The sequence below is a fragment of the Arabidopsis thaliana genome, chromosome 4 (assembly GCF_000001735.4).
Source record: "Arabidopsis thaliana chromosome 4, partial sequence".
In the NCBI taxonomy this organism is placed as follows: domain Eukaryota; kingdom Viridiplantae; phylum Streptophyta; class Magnoliopsida; order Brassicales; family Brassicaceae; genus Arabidopsis; species Arabidopsis thaliana.
This window is the reverse complement of record NC_003075.7, coordinates 10,736,238-10,752,051: the sequence shown is the minus strand read 5'-3', so window position 1 is coordinate 10,752,051 and position 15,814 is coordinate 10,736,238. Positions and strand designations below refer to the sequence as shown.

The 15,814-nt window shown below is 31.0% G+C and overlaps 3 protein-coding genes across 3 annotated transcripts; 2 read left to right on the top strand and 1 right to left on the bottom strand.

Moving 5' to 3' along the window:
• Positions 1-23: 23 nt before the first annotated feature.
• On the bottom strand, positions 24-1,671 carry AT4G19760 (Glycosyl hydrolase family protein with chitinase insertion domain-containing protein; the record flags this gene model as incomplete). The annotated part of the gene is made up of 3 exons (NM_118096.2): positions 24-52; positions 240-632; positions 984-1,671. 3 exons carry the CDS (start codon positions 1,669-1,671, stop codon positions 24-26), a joined length of 1,110 nt encoding a protein of 369 aa, NP_193711.2.
• Positions 1,672-4,924: 3,253 nt separating this feature from the next.
• Positions 4,925-6,370, top strand: AT4G19750 (Glycosyl hydrolase family protein with chitinase insertion domain-containing protein; the record flags this gene model as incomplete). The annotated part of the gene is made up of 2 exons (NM_118095.2): positions 4,925-5,585; positions 5,943-6,370. The coding sequence occupies 2 exons, from the start codon at positions 4,925-4,927 to the stop codon at positions 6,368-6,370; spliced, it is 1,089 nt and encodes a 362-aa protein (NP_193710.2).
• A 5,061-nt stretch (positions 6,371-11,431) lies between these two features.
• Positions 11,432-12,485, top strand: AT4G19740 (Glycosyl hydrolase superfamily protein; the record flags this gene model as incomplete). The annotated part of the gene is made up of 2 exons (NM_118094.3): positions 11,432-12,113; positions 12,214-12,485. Exons 1-2 carry the CDS (start codon positions 11,750-11,752, stop codon positions 12,483-12,485), a joined length of 636 nt encoding a protein of 211 aa, NP_193709.3. The 5' UTR covers positions 11,432-11,749.
• Between the last annotated feature and the right edge of the window lie 3,329 nt (positions 12,486-15,814).

Here is a 15,814-nt window from a genome sequence, read left to right as displayed (position 1 = left end):
GCGAGAAGTTCATGTCCTGTGTTTTACTCCGTAGTATCCCATGCTATTGATGCTGTAAAAACCCAAAAGTCATTTAAAACTCTTTACTATTAATAAGATCAGATACTATTTCTTTCGAATTCATGTAAGAGAAAGATATAAAATTGCAGCACAGTTATTAATTTCAAATGTGATAATGCAAATTCAACGATATAGTAAAAAAAAAAAAAGTTTGATTAGAAGTTAAAATGAAAACGAACCTGCACGAGAGAGACCGCAATTATAGTCAGCTCCAACATGCCACGAGAAGTAACCAAGCAGACCAGTAAACTTAGCGTATTTCACTTTGTACACAATACTCTGATTATCATCGTAACCAATCCACGTGTTGCCCACGTAGCAATAGAAGCCGATCACCGCCGGATCATGGAATGTGGCTGCTCCGTTATCGACAATATAGTTCCTTATCTTGGCATAGGTTATAGAACCGTCGGGTGATATCGCTGCTCCATCGGTGGCTGCATCATAGCCGTTATTCTCGGCGTCTTCGAGAGTCCAAGCCCATCCACAGTATGGGAACCCTAACACTGCTTTCTTTGGCGGAAGTTTAGCCTCATCAAGCCATTTCCTCAACCCGGAGTTGCCGCTTCGACCTGTGTTGTAATTCAGTTTTAAATTTCTATTTCATAAATATATATGCGAAAAATCTACGTAAAGTTATAATTAGAAATAATTAATTCTATTGTAACGCAGAAACCTGTTATTTGGATCACATTCCATAGATAGTAATATGTTTCATGATTTGGTTTTAAAAAACTTAAAATCCAAGAGAAAAACAAATATTTAAACGTGTAAAAATGAGTGTTATAAACTTCTATTTTTTCTCGATTGATTGATTAACAAAAAAGAAAAAAACTTCTATTTTCTTTCTCTATTTTTTTTTTGTTTGTATGGATAGTAAGGGAAACACTTCAATTGTGTTACGATTTAATTATGGTTCATACCTGCTGGGTTAGAAGGATCATGAAACAGGGCAGCGGGTGGCCCCGTCACCGGCGACCAACCCGGTCCATAAAAATCGTAGGCCATTATGTTAACAAAATCCAAATTGTCGGCAATGGCTTTTACCGGGTACTCCACACCATCGTATTGCGGGGAGTAGTAAACCGCAGCCGTCAAGAGCAAAGGCAGTTGATTAGTTTTGTCAGACTCTTCCACAACCGCCGCTCGCCATTCTTCCAGGAGTTTCCCAAAGTTGGTCATCTCCACGTCATTGCTCGGATACTCCCAAGCTAGGTCGAGGCCGTAGAAATCCTTCTTCCTAGCGATATCGATCGAGGAATCAATGAACGCTTTCCGGTTTTTGCTGTTACTTGCCATGGACGCTAACACAGCTTTGTCTGCATCTTTACCACCGATCGACAAGAGAGTTTGCACGTCCGTGTTTTTCTCTTTAACGGTTTCGGTAAAGCTGGAGAATTGGTATGAGTTCGCGGCAGAGATAGTGACTTCATGGGTGGAAGAGTCGACGTCAGCGAAAGCGCAGAAGAGGTGAGTGAAGAGAGTTGAGTCAATAAACGAGGATGGGGTTCCTTGGCTTAAACACTCGGGTGATTGGGATTTGCCATCCGGAAACCAGTAGGAAGCTTTTACGATCGAGTTGGTTCGGAGAAACTGAGTTTGATCAGCCATTTTGGTCGAGGGTCTTTAGCAAAGTGCTTTATGTGTTTGTTTGTGTTTTGTAATTATGGGGATGGTTTCGTTGTCTATTTATAAGGGTTTAGAGAAATGATATGGTTAAGTTTTGGAAAATAAAAACAAATTTCAGGTAAATGATGTGAGTGGCACCATTTAGAAAAAAAAAAAACTATTTTATATCAAGTTGAAGTATTTCTATATATTAAAAAAAAAAATCATAGGATATGTGTAAAGTGGGATTTATTTTGTAATATGGCTTGCCCAACATGATATTAGTAATTGACAACAAAATAATAATAATAGTCTACGACTAAGAAAAAAGAAAATAAAAAGACTGGATTTTTGTCTATATTATGTGAATGTAGATATTGGTTCACATTTCAATTATTAATATTTCGAGTAAACAAACAACTTTAAATTTAGAATTCGACAAGCTAAAGTGTATCTGGTGAAGATGTGAGTAAGACACCATAAACTAGCTCGTTTATATCAAAATTGAAACATTCCGTTCACAAATTAAAAGATACTCCAAAAGTGGATATTTTTTCTACTAGATATATATATACTTTGTAGAAAAAGCAAATTATAAGTACTAAATGATTTTTTTGTTAATTAAGGCCTCTTGTTCCTGACAAGTTCAACGTCGAAGATGAGAGTTCCAATGTAGAACTACAGAATTGTCGTCGTGTCGATCGTCTTCAATGGATTGATACCAACTTAAGAGATTATGATATGTAACTGAAACATTCTTGTGATCTTAACCTAAGATTTATGGAAAAAGCATATTAAAACATCTGTTATGATATTGATTTTCTTATTAAAAGTTTCCATCTTGTATGGGTCTGGATAATTCTAAAACCAGTTTTTGATTAATGGCTTTAGGTATACAGATGACAGATCTAACATGTTTTCTGCACGTCTATATATCCAAAAGTTTATTGATAGAGTCTATAGGTAGTTTATTAGCCTGTTATATACATATGTATACAGTTTTAGCTAGTGGTTTCATTTACTAATGAAAGTGGATGACCGATCTATAAAGATATACATAATTGATCATTGTAATGTTTTAGTTAATAAAAACTTTAAAGATTAATTAGTTGAGAAATTAAAACCCTGATAACTTTAAAAAGTTCAACTCTTACAATTAAATAGTAGAAAAATTATTGATGTTTAGAAGTATAGATCTGTTATTGATGTTTGCCTGACAGGCTGACACAAAATGTTTATCTACAGAATTATGGACTGATATATCATGGTTTTACTGTTTTTAACTATGATATTAGTATGATTTTTAGATTTTTTTTGATTTTTTTTTGTGTTTTTTCGAGTCTTCACAAATATATATTTATAGAGAGCTTTAGAGTTTTTGGAGCTAATTAGCTAAGAAGAGCAACTTGAAACGTCAAAGAGGTGTCGGTATTGATCGACACTGCATTGGTGTCAGTTGACAACCTTTGTGTCAAGAAGCCTCCCATTTTTTCACAAGTTTCAAAAGTTACGAAAAGCCCATAACTATTTTCTATTTGCAAAATAAGTTTATGCACGTTTTTAAGAACATATAAATAGATTTTTAAGGTCATTATTTAGACGTAACGTTTTTTGTAGAAAGAAATTTTGTACTAGTTTGGAGAGAATAATCAGATTCCTTAAGAGAAGATTCATATTTCCCTTAAACTTTATCTCTTTACTCTTTTAATTCAATTTATTCGGATTAGTGTTCATATAATTATGTCTGAGTAATCACCTTGTTGGATTTAGGGATTCTTATTATGGACTTGGATGAATTAGTAGATCGATAACCTCTTAGAATTTATCTATAGAGTTCCCCATCTTTGATTATTCTTAATGCTAGTTCTACATTGATCATTTAGAACTTGATCTTAGGTTAATAGATATGATCTTAAAGAGCATTTATTACTAGAACTATCTTAGGTGGGCACAAATAACTAGATACAAACAAGAGTTGGTTTAGAAACCTATGTGAAATTATCAAATCCTAAATTTAATGCTTGACTAGTTCTAGGGATTTATATATAAGGTGGAATCAATATTATTAGGCACAAATTATCAATACAACGAAAGTTTGTTGATTTTACAATAGTTATTTGAGTTTTAGAATGGTTCGGTAATAATTCTAATTAACTGCTAGATTTGCTATTCATATATTTTCTGAAAAATTCTTTATACTCAACACTTTAATCTATTTGATTTACAATTTAATTTTATTCACTTATTTGTCTTTTAATTAACGTTAATTTCTGGTTTAGGGTGATTTCAAATACTAATAATTTAATTTTGTGGAATTCAATCTTTTTATTTGAGAAAATAAGTTTAAGGATTAATTTGAGCATATAATGGACTTTAGAATCCAGTCTTTTTCTTCCCTTTTTCTTATATGTTGTTTCATTGATTTTACCGTCTTTTTGTCCTTGCTTATTTTTTGAAGACAAATTTTGTATTTTCATACACTATTCTTTATTGGCAGCTACTAATTTCACCTCGGAAATATAAAAGATTATATAATACTAATTATGATAAAACACATTTATCTGTATGATATCATCTTATAGTAATAATCTAAATTTTTGTACTAATCCAATCACCGTGTTATAATTAAGATGATGAAAATTCAAATATGAATGTATAAATTGTCAACGACAATGAATTCATGTACTGTGTACCGAAACCGAAGAATACTTGGCATACATATCATTATGGTGGCTGCTTTAGTATTCTTGTTTTAGTTAGTTTATTTTTGATAAATATTCTTGTCTTAGTTAATCATTTTAACATATTCGATGCCCACCCCATCCCATCTAATCGCAATTTTCATTATTGAAATGTGAGCCAATACTTGGTACTTGTTAGAACGACGTTAACAGATAAATTGTTAGATATATAGACTAAGAAACCCAGTCTTTATTTTCTTTTTATTAACCGTAGACTTTATTTTTTGTTAATTTCTAATTTCATGTTGGACAAGCCATATTAAAAAAATAAAAATCCCAACACGAAATTAGAAATTGAAATACTATATACAAGCTTTTTTTTTTGTGCCACTCACATCCTTAGCAAAGACTTTTTGCTTTCGAAATACTAAACTCAAAGTTGAAGTTTGTTTTTATTTTCCAAAACTTAACCATATCATTTCTCTAAACCCTTATAAATAGACAACGATACCATCCTCATAATTACAAAACACAAACAAACACAGAAAGCACTTTGCTAAAGACCCTCGACCAAAATGGCTGATCAAACTCAGTTTCTCCGAACCAACTCGATCGTAAAAGCTTCCTACTGGGTTGTGAAGCCGGAAAACGACTTCCCTGCCGGAAACATTGACTCAACTCGCTTCACCCATCTTTTCTGCGCCTTCGCTGACGTCGACTCTTCCACCCATGAAGTCACTATCTCTGCCGCGAACTCATGCCAAGTCTCCAGCTTTACCCATACCGTTAAAGACAAAAACACGGACGTGCAAACTCTCTTGTCGATCGGGGGTAAAGATGCAGACAAAGCTGTGTTAGCGTCCATGGCAAGTAACAGCAAAAACCGGAAAGCGTTCATTGATTCCTCGATCGATATCGCTAGGAAGAAGGATTTCTACGGCCTCGACCTAGCTTGGGAGTATCCAAGCAATGACGTGGAGATGGCCAACTTTGGGAAACTCGTGAAAGAATGGCGAGCTGCGGTTGTGGAAGAGTCTGACAGAACTAATCAACTGCCTTTGCTCTTGACGGCTGCGGTTTACTACTCCCCGGATTACTATGGTGAGGAGTACCCGGTTCAAGCCATTGCCGACAATTTGGATTTTGTTAACATTATGGCCTACGATTTTTATGGACCGGGTTGGTCGCCAGTGACCGGGCCACCCGCTGCTCTATTTGATCCTTCCAACCCAGCAGGTATAAACCATAACTAAACCCGTAACACAACTGCAGTTTTTCCTTACTATCAACATATATATATACATAGACAATGAAATCAAAATTGATAGAAAATAAATGCTTAACATCATTCACTCATTCATCTACGACTTCAAAATTTAAAACCAAATCATGAAATATATTATTATGGTGTGATTTAAATTACAGGTTTCTGCATTATTACCTCTTATTTCTAAAAAATTTATTTTAGACAGAGGTTGTGAATTTTGTTAATATCATATATATTTTACATTTTACTTTATAAATATCATTTTACTTTTACATATATATTTTGCACTCAAAACCAATTTATCTAATTAAAGTTGAATTACATAGGTCGAAGTGGCGACTCCGGGTTGAGTAAGTGGCTTGAGGCTAAACTTCCGGCGAAGAAAGCAGTGTTAGGATTCTCATACTGTGGTTGGGCTTGGACTCTCGAGGACGCCGAGAATAACGGCTATGATGCAGCCACCGATGGAGCAGCGATATCATCGGACGGTTCTATAACCTATGCCAAGATAAGGAACTATATTATCGATAACGGAGCAGCCACATTCCATGATCCGGCGGTGATCGGATTCTATTGTTACGTCGGGACCACGTGGATTGGTTACGATGATAATCAGAGTATTGTGTCCAAAGTGAGATACGCTAAGCTAAAAGGTTTGCTTGGTTACTTCTCGTGGCATGTTGGAGCTGACTATAATTGTGGTCTTTCTCGTGCAGGTTCGTTTTCATTAACTTTCTTTTTACTATATCCTTAAATTTGAATTATCACATTCGGAAATTATTGTTTTGCAAGTTTTTTTTATACTATATATTTGAATCTATTAATTGGGGAAAAAAAATTAGTATCTGATCAGATTAGCAGTAGTGAGTTTTAAATGGCTTTTGGTGGTTTTTACAGCATCAATAGCATGGGATACTACAGAGCTATCCACCGGACATGGAAGTGTAGCAGCCGGAGAATAAAAATCCAAGACGAGTTCCCACAACGACGAAAAGTGAAAAATATATTGTGTGCTTGTCTAATTGTCAGAAAATAAAGACGTTTCATTTTCTTTTCTTTTCTTTTCTTTTGCTTGTTTTGCTAAAGGCGTTTGCTTATCTCTTTCAAGAAAAAAATAAAAACATGTTTGCTTATCTTATTGTAAAATCAAATAAAGGCGTTGTCTTTTATTTTTTTACCCATACTACATATTGGTTCGTTTGAAATTTGAAGTTGTGTCGAAGACCAACGTGATGTTGGCTAGCAGTAATTTATTTTGGTGGAGATACTTGATTCGACGTTTATTGAAAAAGGATCTTTTTCAAAAAAAAAAAAGTAATATGATGTGGATTTTGCCTCTAAAAGATGAAAAACTTTAGGACTTAAATTTCTAAATATTTAAAAGTAAAAACAAAAAAAGAAAGTTGTGTTAAAGAATGCTACAGTTTTATTTTTATGAAATAAGCATTTGAATCACTTTGTCCACGTTTTCAGAAAAAATAAAAAAAGAGATTACATATTTGGAGCCATGTATAAACATATTAGAAAATATCAAAATACGAATAAATATAATTGACCGATTAACACATTTTAAACTATATATATTCCTTGATACTATGTGTCGTCTTGATTATAATTTTAATACATGTTGTTTTCGATAAGACACGGTACTCCTTTATAGAATAAGATAACAGTGATTTTTGGTGTTATATACGAAAGAACATGTTAGTTTTCACATTACCATAAATCTAAAGTATGAGTGTTTAAAGGGTTTAGTCAGCTAAATACTACTTTCTCTGTTTGTTATTACTTGATTGTTTAGAAGAAAAAAATTGTTTCAAAAAATTAATTTTTTAGGTTTTTTATATACTGTTTATTAGTTATTAATAATGAATTTTAAAATTCAAGACAAATAATTAAATATCATTGATTAAGAATTATTGCAAAATATAAATCACAAAAAATTAATATTTTTATTATCAGTTTTAATATGTTTTCTTAATATATGTGTTTTTCTAGAAAATCAATTATAAAAAAACAGAGAAAATATTATAATAACGAAATAGCCGAGTAATTAAATTGCGGAAAGAGTTGAACTTAATAAAAAGTTTGTGGAATAATCAAAAAACACTAAAGATTTCGTTTTAATATATTTAACACCTTGGAATATATGGCGAAATAACTTTTCGGAATCCTTTTTTTGTTGATATAATTCGTTTTGATGCACGGAAAATCATTCATACCACAACCTCCAATTTTGAGGTTTATGTGCAAAGACTATTTTGGGCTGCTCACAATCTACCTAACATGAGACATAATAATTTTATATCTTTTGTTTTGGAGAGCAAAGATGTAATACACGCAATGGAATATCCTTGAAGAATGTTTTTGGCATCGAAATTTTGGTTTTAAGTCTTAATTAATTGTTAAATCTTTTATAATTAAACTTAGGCATAAACACTACTACCACAGAGATACTAAATATAATCAATGTGACCGGATTAGTTTTACTTAATCTAGTCACAATATATTAGTTGTTAGCGTAACGTGAAGTCGTGAAACAAGATATGGGTTAGATTTATATAGATAATGACGAGAAAATAACAATAAAGATTTATGGACTATAATCGAGTCTTTATTATTACTTTCTTTTATATTCAAGAATCAAGATATCCGTCATGCCGCCCCACAAATATCAGAGCATATTATAAGCATTAATTACACAGGTTTATAGTATATGACACATTCAATGATAAATACATACTATACATTATATACTACAAAAAAGAATGATGAATTTACTCTACATTTTCTATATAAACAATTAAATATATATGGTCTATATATAATACAGTCTTTTATTTTCCACTTTTCAGAGGTATCGGCTTTATATAAAATTTTACAATAATTGTAATCACAGAAATTTTCTAATAAAATTGACACATTCAAATAAAATAAATATATACAAATATACAATCATATTTATAATGTGAGCATAAATAATAAACTAAAAAGGTCGTATTTGAAATATTAAACTTAAATTTAAATCAAGTGTCTTAGTAAAGTGGTTGACGGTCTACTTCTATGGCTTCTCTACCAGATTTTGACTTTAATAAATCACGTTATCTCGTATAGTAGGGATTGTGGTATTGATCATACGATCCAAATGATGTAAAATATATAATACTATCTTGAAATAAATTTTTTAGATTATTTCAAAGACAGAAATTGTGAACATCTATTAGAAAAGCAATAAATTTCTATCATAAAAAAGACTTACTTAAAATCGACGTTTTTTTTTTCAACTAATGATAAATTTCCGGCAAATGCAAAAGTTTACTATTTCTTTTGTTTTAATATTGAAAATATCTCTTCTCAAAAGGGTAAAACAATATCTGCGATTGTGCGAAATGTTTGCTTGTAATTTTTACTTTATTTTGTAATAATTTGGGGGGACTTTAGTCACCCCTCACCCTAACAAAAAAAAAAAAAAAGTAAAACAATATTTTCTTTTCAATATTACACACACATACATATATATCTACATGTATAATTAATTACTAGCAAAGCATAAGATAAAAAAGTTTTTTTTCAGTATATTTTAAAACAGTATAAGTTTCATAATTCCAGATATTAACCGTAAAAAATATTTCACTAGTAGTTTACAAAAAAATGCCAAGAATAGTAAGATTTGTAGTTGATTTCACACATATATTTTTGGAAATTTTGAAGTTGAATGAAAAAGTATATATACTATCCAAATCCGAATACTAAAAGGCGACATTATCCGATGACTAGCATGCAATGTATAGATACCTCTACATATAATTTGTTACATTTGGTACTCTTTAATCATTGTAATATATTGTTTGACAAACAGACTTGTTATATGGACTATATCGAAGTCTTTTTTATCTCTGCTTAATTAACAGCAGACTTTCTTTTGTAAGCTAGTATTAATTTTATGTCGGACAACCTACAAAAAAAAAAGAATCCGCACTATATACATATCCAATATTAATAACTAGATGTCTAATTTAATTAACAAAGCTTAAGATGTCTAATTTCGGATATATTTAAATAGTAAAATTTAATAATTTGAGATATTAACCGTGAAGTAGAATGAAAAAGTATACTACCCAAATCGATAGTAAAAGTTGACAAAAAATGAAAACTGTACGTGAAAATTCAAAAGTTTGTCCAACACCTAGCAATATATATATATATATATATATATATATATATATATATACCGATTCTTATCCAAGTTGATTTGTAATGAAACGTTTTTCCAAAAACTTTTAAAATGAATCGAAGAAGTACATTTTTAAAATTGATAAATAAAGTAAATTTTATAATTTTAAAAACAAAATAAGAGAATTTAAATCATTCTTTTTTTTTTTTGGCCAAAAGAGAATTTAAATAATTCATGTGACAACTCTGGTATTTTATAATAAGAAATCATTAAACATATCTAGTGACCAATATATACATTGTTAGCCAAATAGACTTGCTAGATATATCATTAAACATATCTCGTGACCAATATATACATTGTTAGCCAAATAGACTTGCTAGATATATCATTAAACATATCTAGTGACCAATATATACATTGTTAGCCAAATAGACTTGTTAGAAATATATATATATAAAATCGAGTTATTTTTTTAATTAAAAGCAGATTATTGTTTGGTTCTCTAAGCTTAGTTATATTTTCATATTATGATAAACCTAGTTGGAAATCATATTATCATAATATACGCGTATAAGAAGTCTTTTATATATACTATTAGCAAAATCAAAATAGATTAAATAGGAGTTTTGTTGCACTAAGTGAAAAACTACACAATTGACTTCGCCTAATCAGAGTCGCAAACAAGAAAACAGTAATTGCAAATCAAAATCTCCGTCCATGAACTTTTTTAAAAATACCCAACGTTTACTAGATTTTTCGGTTACAATTCAACTTTTTCGGTTACTATATATATATATATATATATATATATCGTTTAGAAGAACAAAACAAATTTCTTCAATAACTCATGTGCGATAGTGTTATGTTTAGGTAACAAATTTAAAATTACATTACCGGAGGCTCTTGAACCAAAATATAATCTAATATGTGATCTAGAAAAGGAAAAAAGCTAATTCAATCCAAAGACATGTATGTACGGGTAACCTATATAAGACCATTTCCATCGCTCATATTATGAGAGGGTTTTCTCACCATTAAAATATAACATGTAAAGTTTCATTTTAGTGTTTGGGTGTCTTTAAATTTAATAGTAGGATGTTTTAAATATCCTGATAGAGATATTTTGGTGTCTTTAATTTAAAGACCTTTCATCTTTATTTATTAATATTTTGTAATTTTAGTTTTAAAGACACTTTCCAAAATTATGCAATATATGTGCTCTAATGTTCTTGCCAAAATTGGTTAAAATCATAATGAGAGTAGTCGAACCCAAATTTTCATACTTATTATAGTATATGTTAAAATCTTTAACCACTTGACTGCTATAAATTAAATTCTTAAACTTATAAGGATATGTGAAATAAAGATACATCAACTATGACAAAAATGAGCTTTTAATGGTGTCACAACATTTAGCAAAGACTTTTGGCTGTAAAATATAAACAAAAATCCACTAACCAATAAAACCCTCCTAAATTCAAAGTTGAATTTGTCTTTTGTTTTATTATTCAAGATATCTACTCCCAAAATCTCTATAAAAAGAGAAAGAAAGCACCCTTTCAGTTTGTATCACTACTAAAGCACAACAAACAAAGAAACACATAAAGCATAATTTTGCTAAAAAAGAGTCTCGAAGAAATGACTGATTCTCAGATTCTCGGATCCTCCTCCGGACCCGTAGTAAAAGCTGCCTACTGGTTTCCGGATGGCGAAACCAAACCAACCGGCAGTGTAATCCCACAGTCCTCAGCAATCCTTATTGACTCAACTCTCTTCACTCACCTTTTCTGCGCCTTCGCAGATCTCGACCTTGAAACCCACAGAGTCTTCATCCCCCAAAGGCACGAATACGAATTCTCCACCTTCACTGAAATCGTCAGGTAGAAAAACCATAACGTGAAGACCCTCTTGTCGATCGGCGGGAAAAAAACAGACAACAAATTCGCGTTTGCGTCCATGGCAAGTAACCGCACCTCTCGAGAATCGTTCATTTCGTCTTCGATCTCGATCGCTAGATCTCTCGGATTTTATGGACTTGATCTGGCTTGGGAGTACCCAAACAATGATGTGGAGATGAACAACTTCGGGAAACTACTTCAAGAATGGCGATCCGCAGTTGAGGTCGAGTCTCAACGTACCGGAATAAGGCCTTTGCTTTTGACGGCTGCGGTTTACTACACCTCAGATTACAATTCGGTTTCCTACCCGGTCCAAGCGATCAACAGAAGCTTAGATTGGGTTAATCTTATCGCTTATGAGTTTTATGGTTTGACCACTGAAATCGGTCCACCTGCCGGGTTGTATGATCCTTCCATTAAAGGTATAAACGTAACTAAATATAATCCCTACGTAGAAAAAGTGAGTAGCTTTTGATTGGTCAAGGGTTTAACTGGAATAGAATTTGGTAACTTGGTTGGTAGGTCCATGCGGCGACACCGGTTTGAAACATTGGCTTAAGGCCGGACTTCCGGAGAAGAAAGCAGTCTTTGGATTTCCATACGTTGGCTGGTCCTGGACTCTCGACGACGACAAGGACCACGGTGATGATGTTGCGGTCACCCACCGAGTTGCCGTGACTGCTAACGGTTCGATCAACTATGATCAGATAGTTAAATTCATAACGGAATACAAAGCTAGAACGGTTTATGACTCGGAAGTGGTCGGATTTTACTGTATCGCTGGGACAACTTGATTGGGTACGATTATATTTAGAGCGTCGTTACTAAAGTGATATACACTAAGCACAAAGGTCTGCTTGGTTACTACGCTTGGAACGTTGGAGCTGACGATGTGTCTCGTCTCTCTCGTGCAGGTTCGTCTTTTGTACATTCCACAAGGGAAACCATATTGTAGATGCTATTCGTTTCCTTTCTTTTTATGAAAATGTACTTAACCTCTCGTATTTGGAATTTGGTATTTTACAGCATCACAAGCATGGGGGAATACTGAGGCAAGTGGTGGAGAATAAATACCCCAGGGGTTCTCATGAGGACGAGTAAAGCTGAAACAAATTATGACGATTGACGAGTGAAGAATAAAACATGTTTGCTTATGTTATTGTAAGATAGAAATAAAAAAAAACTTCTGGCTACGTATCTTGTTTTCTGTAATAAAAATAAACCATGCTTGCTTGTAATTGTAAACCAAAAAATAAACAATTAAAAAAAGGTTTGATTTCTGTGAAAAATGCATTAGTAAAACCAACAAGCAGTTAACTAAGAAATGACTATTATCTATTATTCGATTAAAACAAAAACAAAAATATGTATATTAACGTGCAAATGTATGCATGCATTTGAACAACGGAACTTGTCCTTGAGAAGAAAAAAAGCCATTTTCTTCTGCTCATTTCTTAATAGAAAATCCTTTATATGCGCAGAAGAAAACGGTTAAAAGGCCCGACCCAAATATTTTGTTTTCAGTCCAAGTACCTCGACTCGTTTTGATTTGTATTCTTAGTTGATTGGACTATAGACTATTGATTTTTATTTTTCCAATGGACTATTGATTTATATAGTGCATGAGCAAAAAAACCTATAATAATAACTAGATGTATAAAGGATTTCGTTTTCTATATATATATATGCTTTAAACTATTAAAACTAAACATATAGTCTCTGGTACCTAAAGGTGAGATATAGGGTAATAGAAACATTATGCTCACTTACGATATATATCATACACGTTTTTATAAGAGAGTGTATAAATCGTTGTAAACCAAAAAATATACGATTTTCCTTGTGATAATACGAAAAACAAACTTTACGTTACAAAAAAATATCAAATACATGTAATTATTTAATTTATGAAATAATATAAGTATAATAGTTATTGAAAATTTTCTATTTTTTGTGGTTCCGTTATTTTTTATCATTCAAGATATACCTCAAATTTTCACGGTTTAATGCTTTTACAAAGTAATTCTGCTAGATATCATTAGCATCTCAAAAATATAACTAAAAACAAAACGTGACTAATCTTGTAAAACTAGTTATCCAATCAAATGTGTCCTCTATATATCAAGTCTAATCACAATAATATTATACTTATAGGGTTTGAAAAAACTTTAGAGTAGAATAAAAACCTATGATGAAAGAATTGCATAATCAAACTCAAGAAACAACAAAACTGTACTCGAAATTTTTAAAAAGTTGGTGTAAGAGCTTGCAATGAATATGTACATAAAGCTTTTTCCAAAAACTTTAAATGCTAGCATTGTAATTAAAGCTATATATCTATTGAAATAATTCTTAAATTCGAAATATATTTGTTATTTTCAAAAATAAATAAAGTAATATACCTATATTACTAAATGACTAGTATGGTATTTAACATGTATGAATCATAAAAAATGTCTAATGTTCAATCTAATCATAATATTATTATAATGCATGTGAACTAATACAATGTTCGACAAATAGACTTGTTTAGAAATATAGACTATAACCGAGTCCTTTTTTTTTGTCTTCTCGTATAAGTAATTACAGACTTATTTTTTCAAAAACAAACAATACACTAATAAAAGTTATAGCTTATAACGAGAAAATAATAGTTATGATATATGGACTATAATCGATTCTTTTCTTATTGTCATTTTATGTACAAGATATATATGTCATGCTGCCTCCACATATCTTAGAGCATAGTATAAAAATTAATTCACAATAAGCAGAATCACACATGTTTTGTCGTATTTGACACATTCAACGATAATACTACTAATTTTATTTTATATGAACCAAATTGTTTAGGAAATCTCAAATCAAACAATTTTCTTCTATACTATTTATTTGACTTTGGTATATATTCTAGCATGTATTAGTGAATCACGAAACAAATTTAAATATCAAGTCTTGTCACAATATTATTGTAATTCATGTAAACCGACACATTGTTAGACAAAATAACCCCTTTTTTTTTTATAAAGTGTGACATATAGACTTGTTAGATATATAAACTATAGCGAGTCTTTTATTAATTTTATCTTGGCCAAAGCTAGAATTAAAAAGTCATATATGTGTAAAAATAACTAGATGTGTAAAGCTCGGGCAAAACTGGTAACTAAAAAAAGATACGACAATGACTTCAGTTTATAACGTAAAATGTTAATAATTTGAGTATTTGACATAGTAACGGGGAAATGCTATTTCATTGGTAGTAAAAATATAGATAATTTCACTTATCCCAAAAATTATTAAGTAGAGTGAAAAACTATACTCCCTCCGTTTTTTTACTTTATGTTTTAGGAGAAAATATTTTTATTTTAAAATAAATGATGTTTTCAATTTTTAATGCAAAATTAATTAGTTTTTGATTGGTTTTGTCGATTTATATTCGATAGATTGTTTTATTGGTGGTTGAATCATGTTTAAAAACTTATAAATGATGTTTAGTTTTAATAAAAAAAATAAAAAATTCCTTAATTGGTGTACCAAAACTTTAAATATCAAGTATAATAAAAGCGGAAGACATATTAAATGAAATTGCATAATCAAAGTCGACTAAACGAACAATTACTTCAAATGAACTTAAAGTCAATTGAATCATCCAATTGCGATGTACTGTATACTTAAAGTTTTGTCCAATAAAAGTTTTAAAAAACTAATGAACTTGGCTTACAATAACTTTAAATTTTAAATTGGAAACCCAATAAACTTTTAAACTTTTATTTTTCCTCCCCATAAAAACTTTTAAATTGTCAAATAAAAGTCTTACATATGTAATTTTCCAAAAATAATAATTAGATAATATACCTATAATTAAAGTGACCAACATGGTAGTTTATATTTATTAATCACAAAATATCTAATATCCAATCTAATCACAATATTATTGTAATGCATGTGTACTGTACAATTTTATAGACACTTAGACTTGTTAGAATATCAATATTTAAAAAGACTATAACCAAGTCTTTATTTTATTATTTTGATTAATAGCAGACTTATGGACGCCACATAAATCAAAATTATCATCATCAAATATAGGGACGAACAATAAATATATTTGCACTGGTTTTTC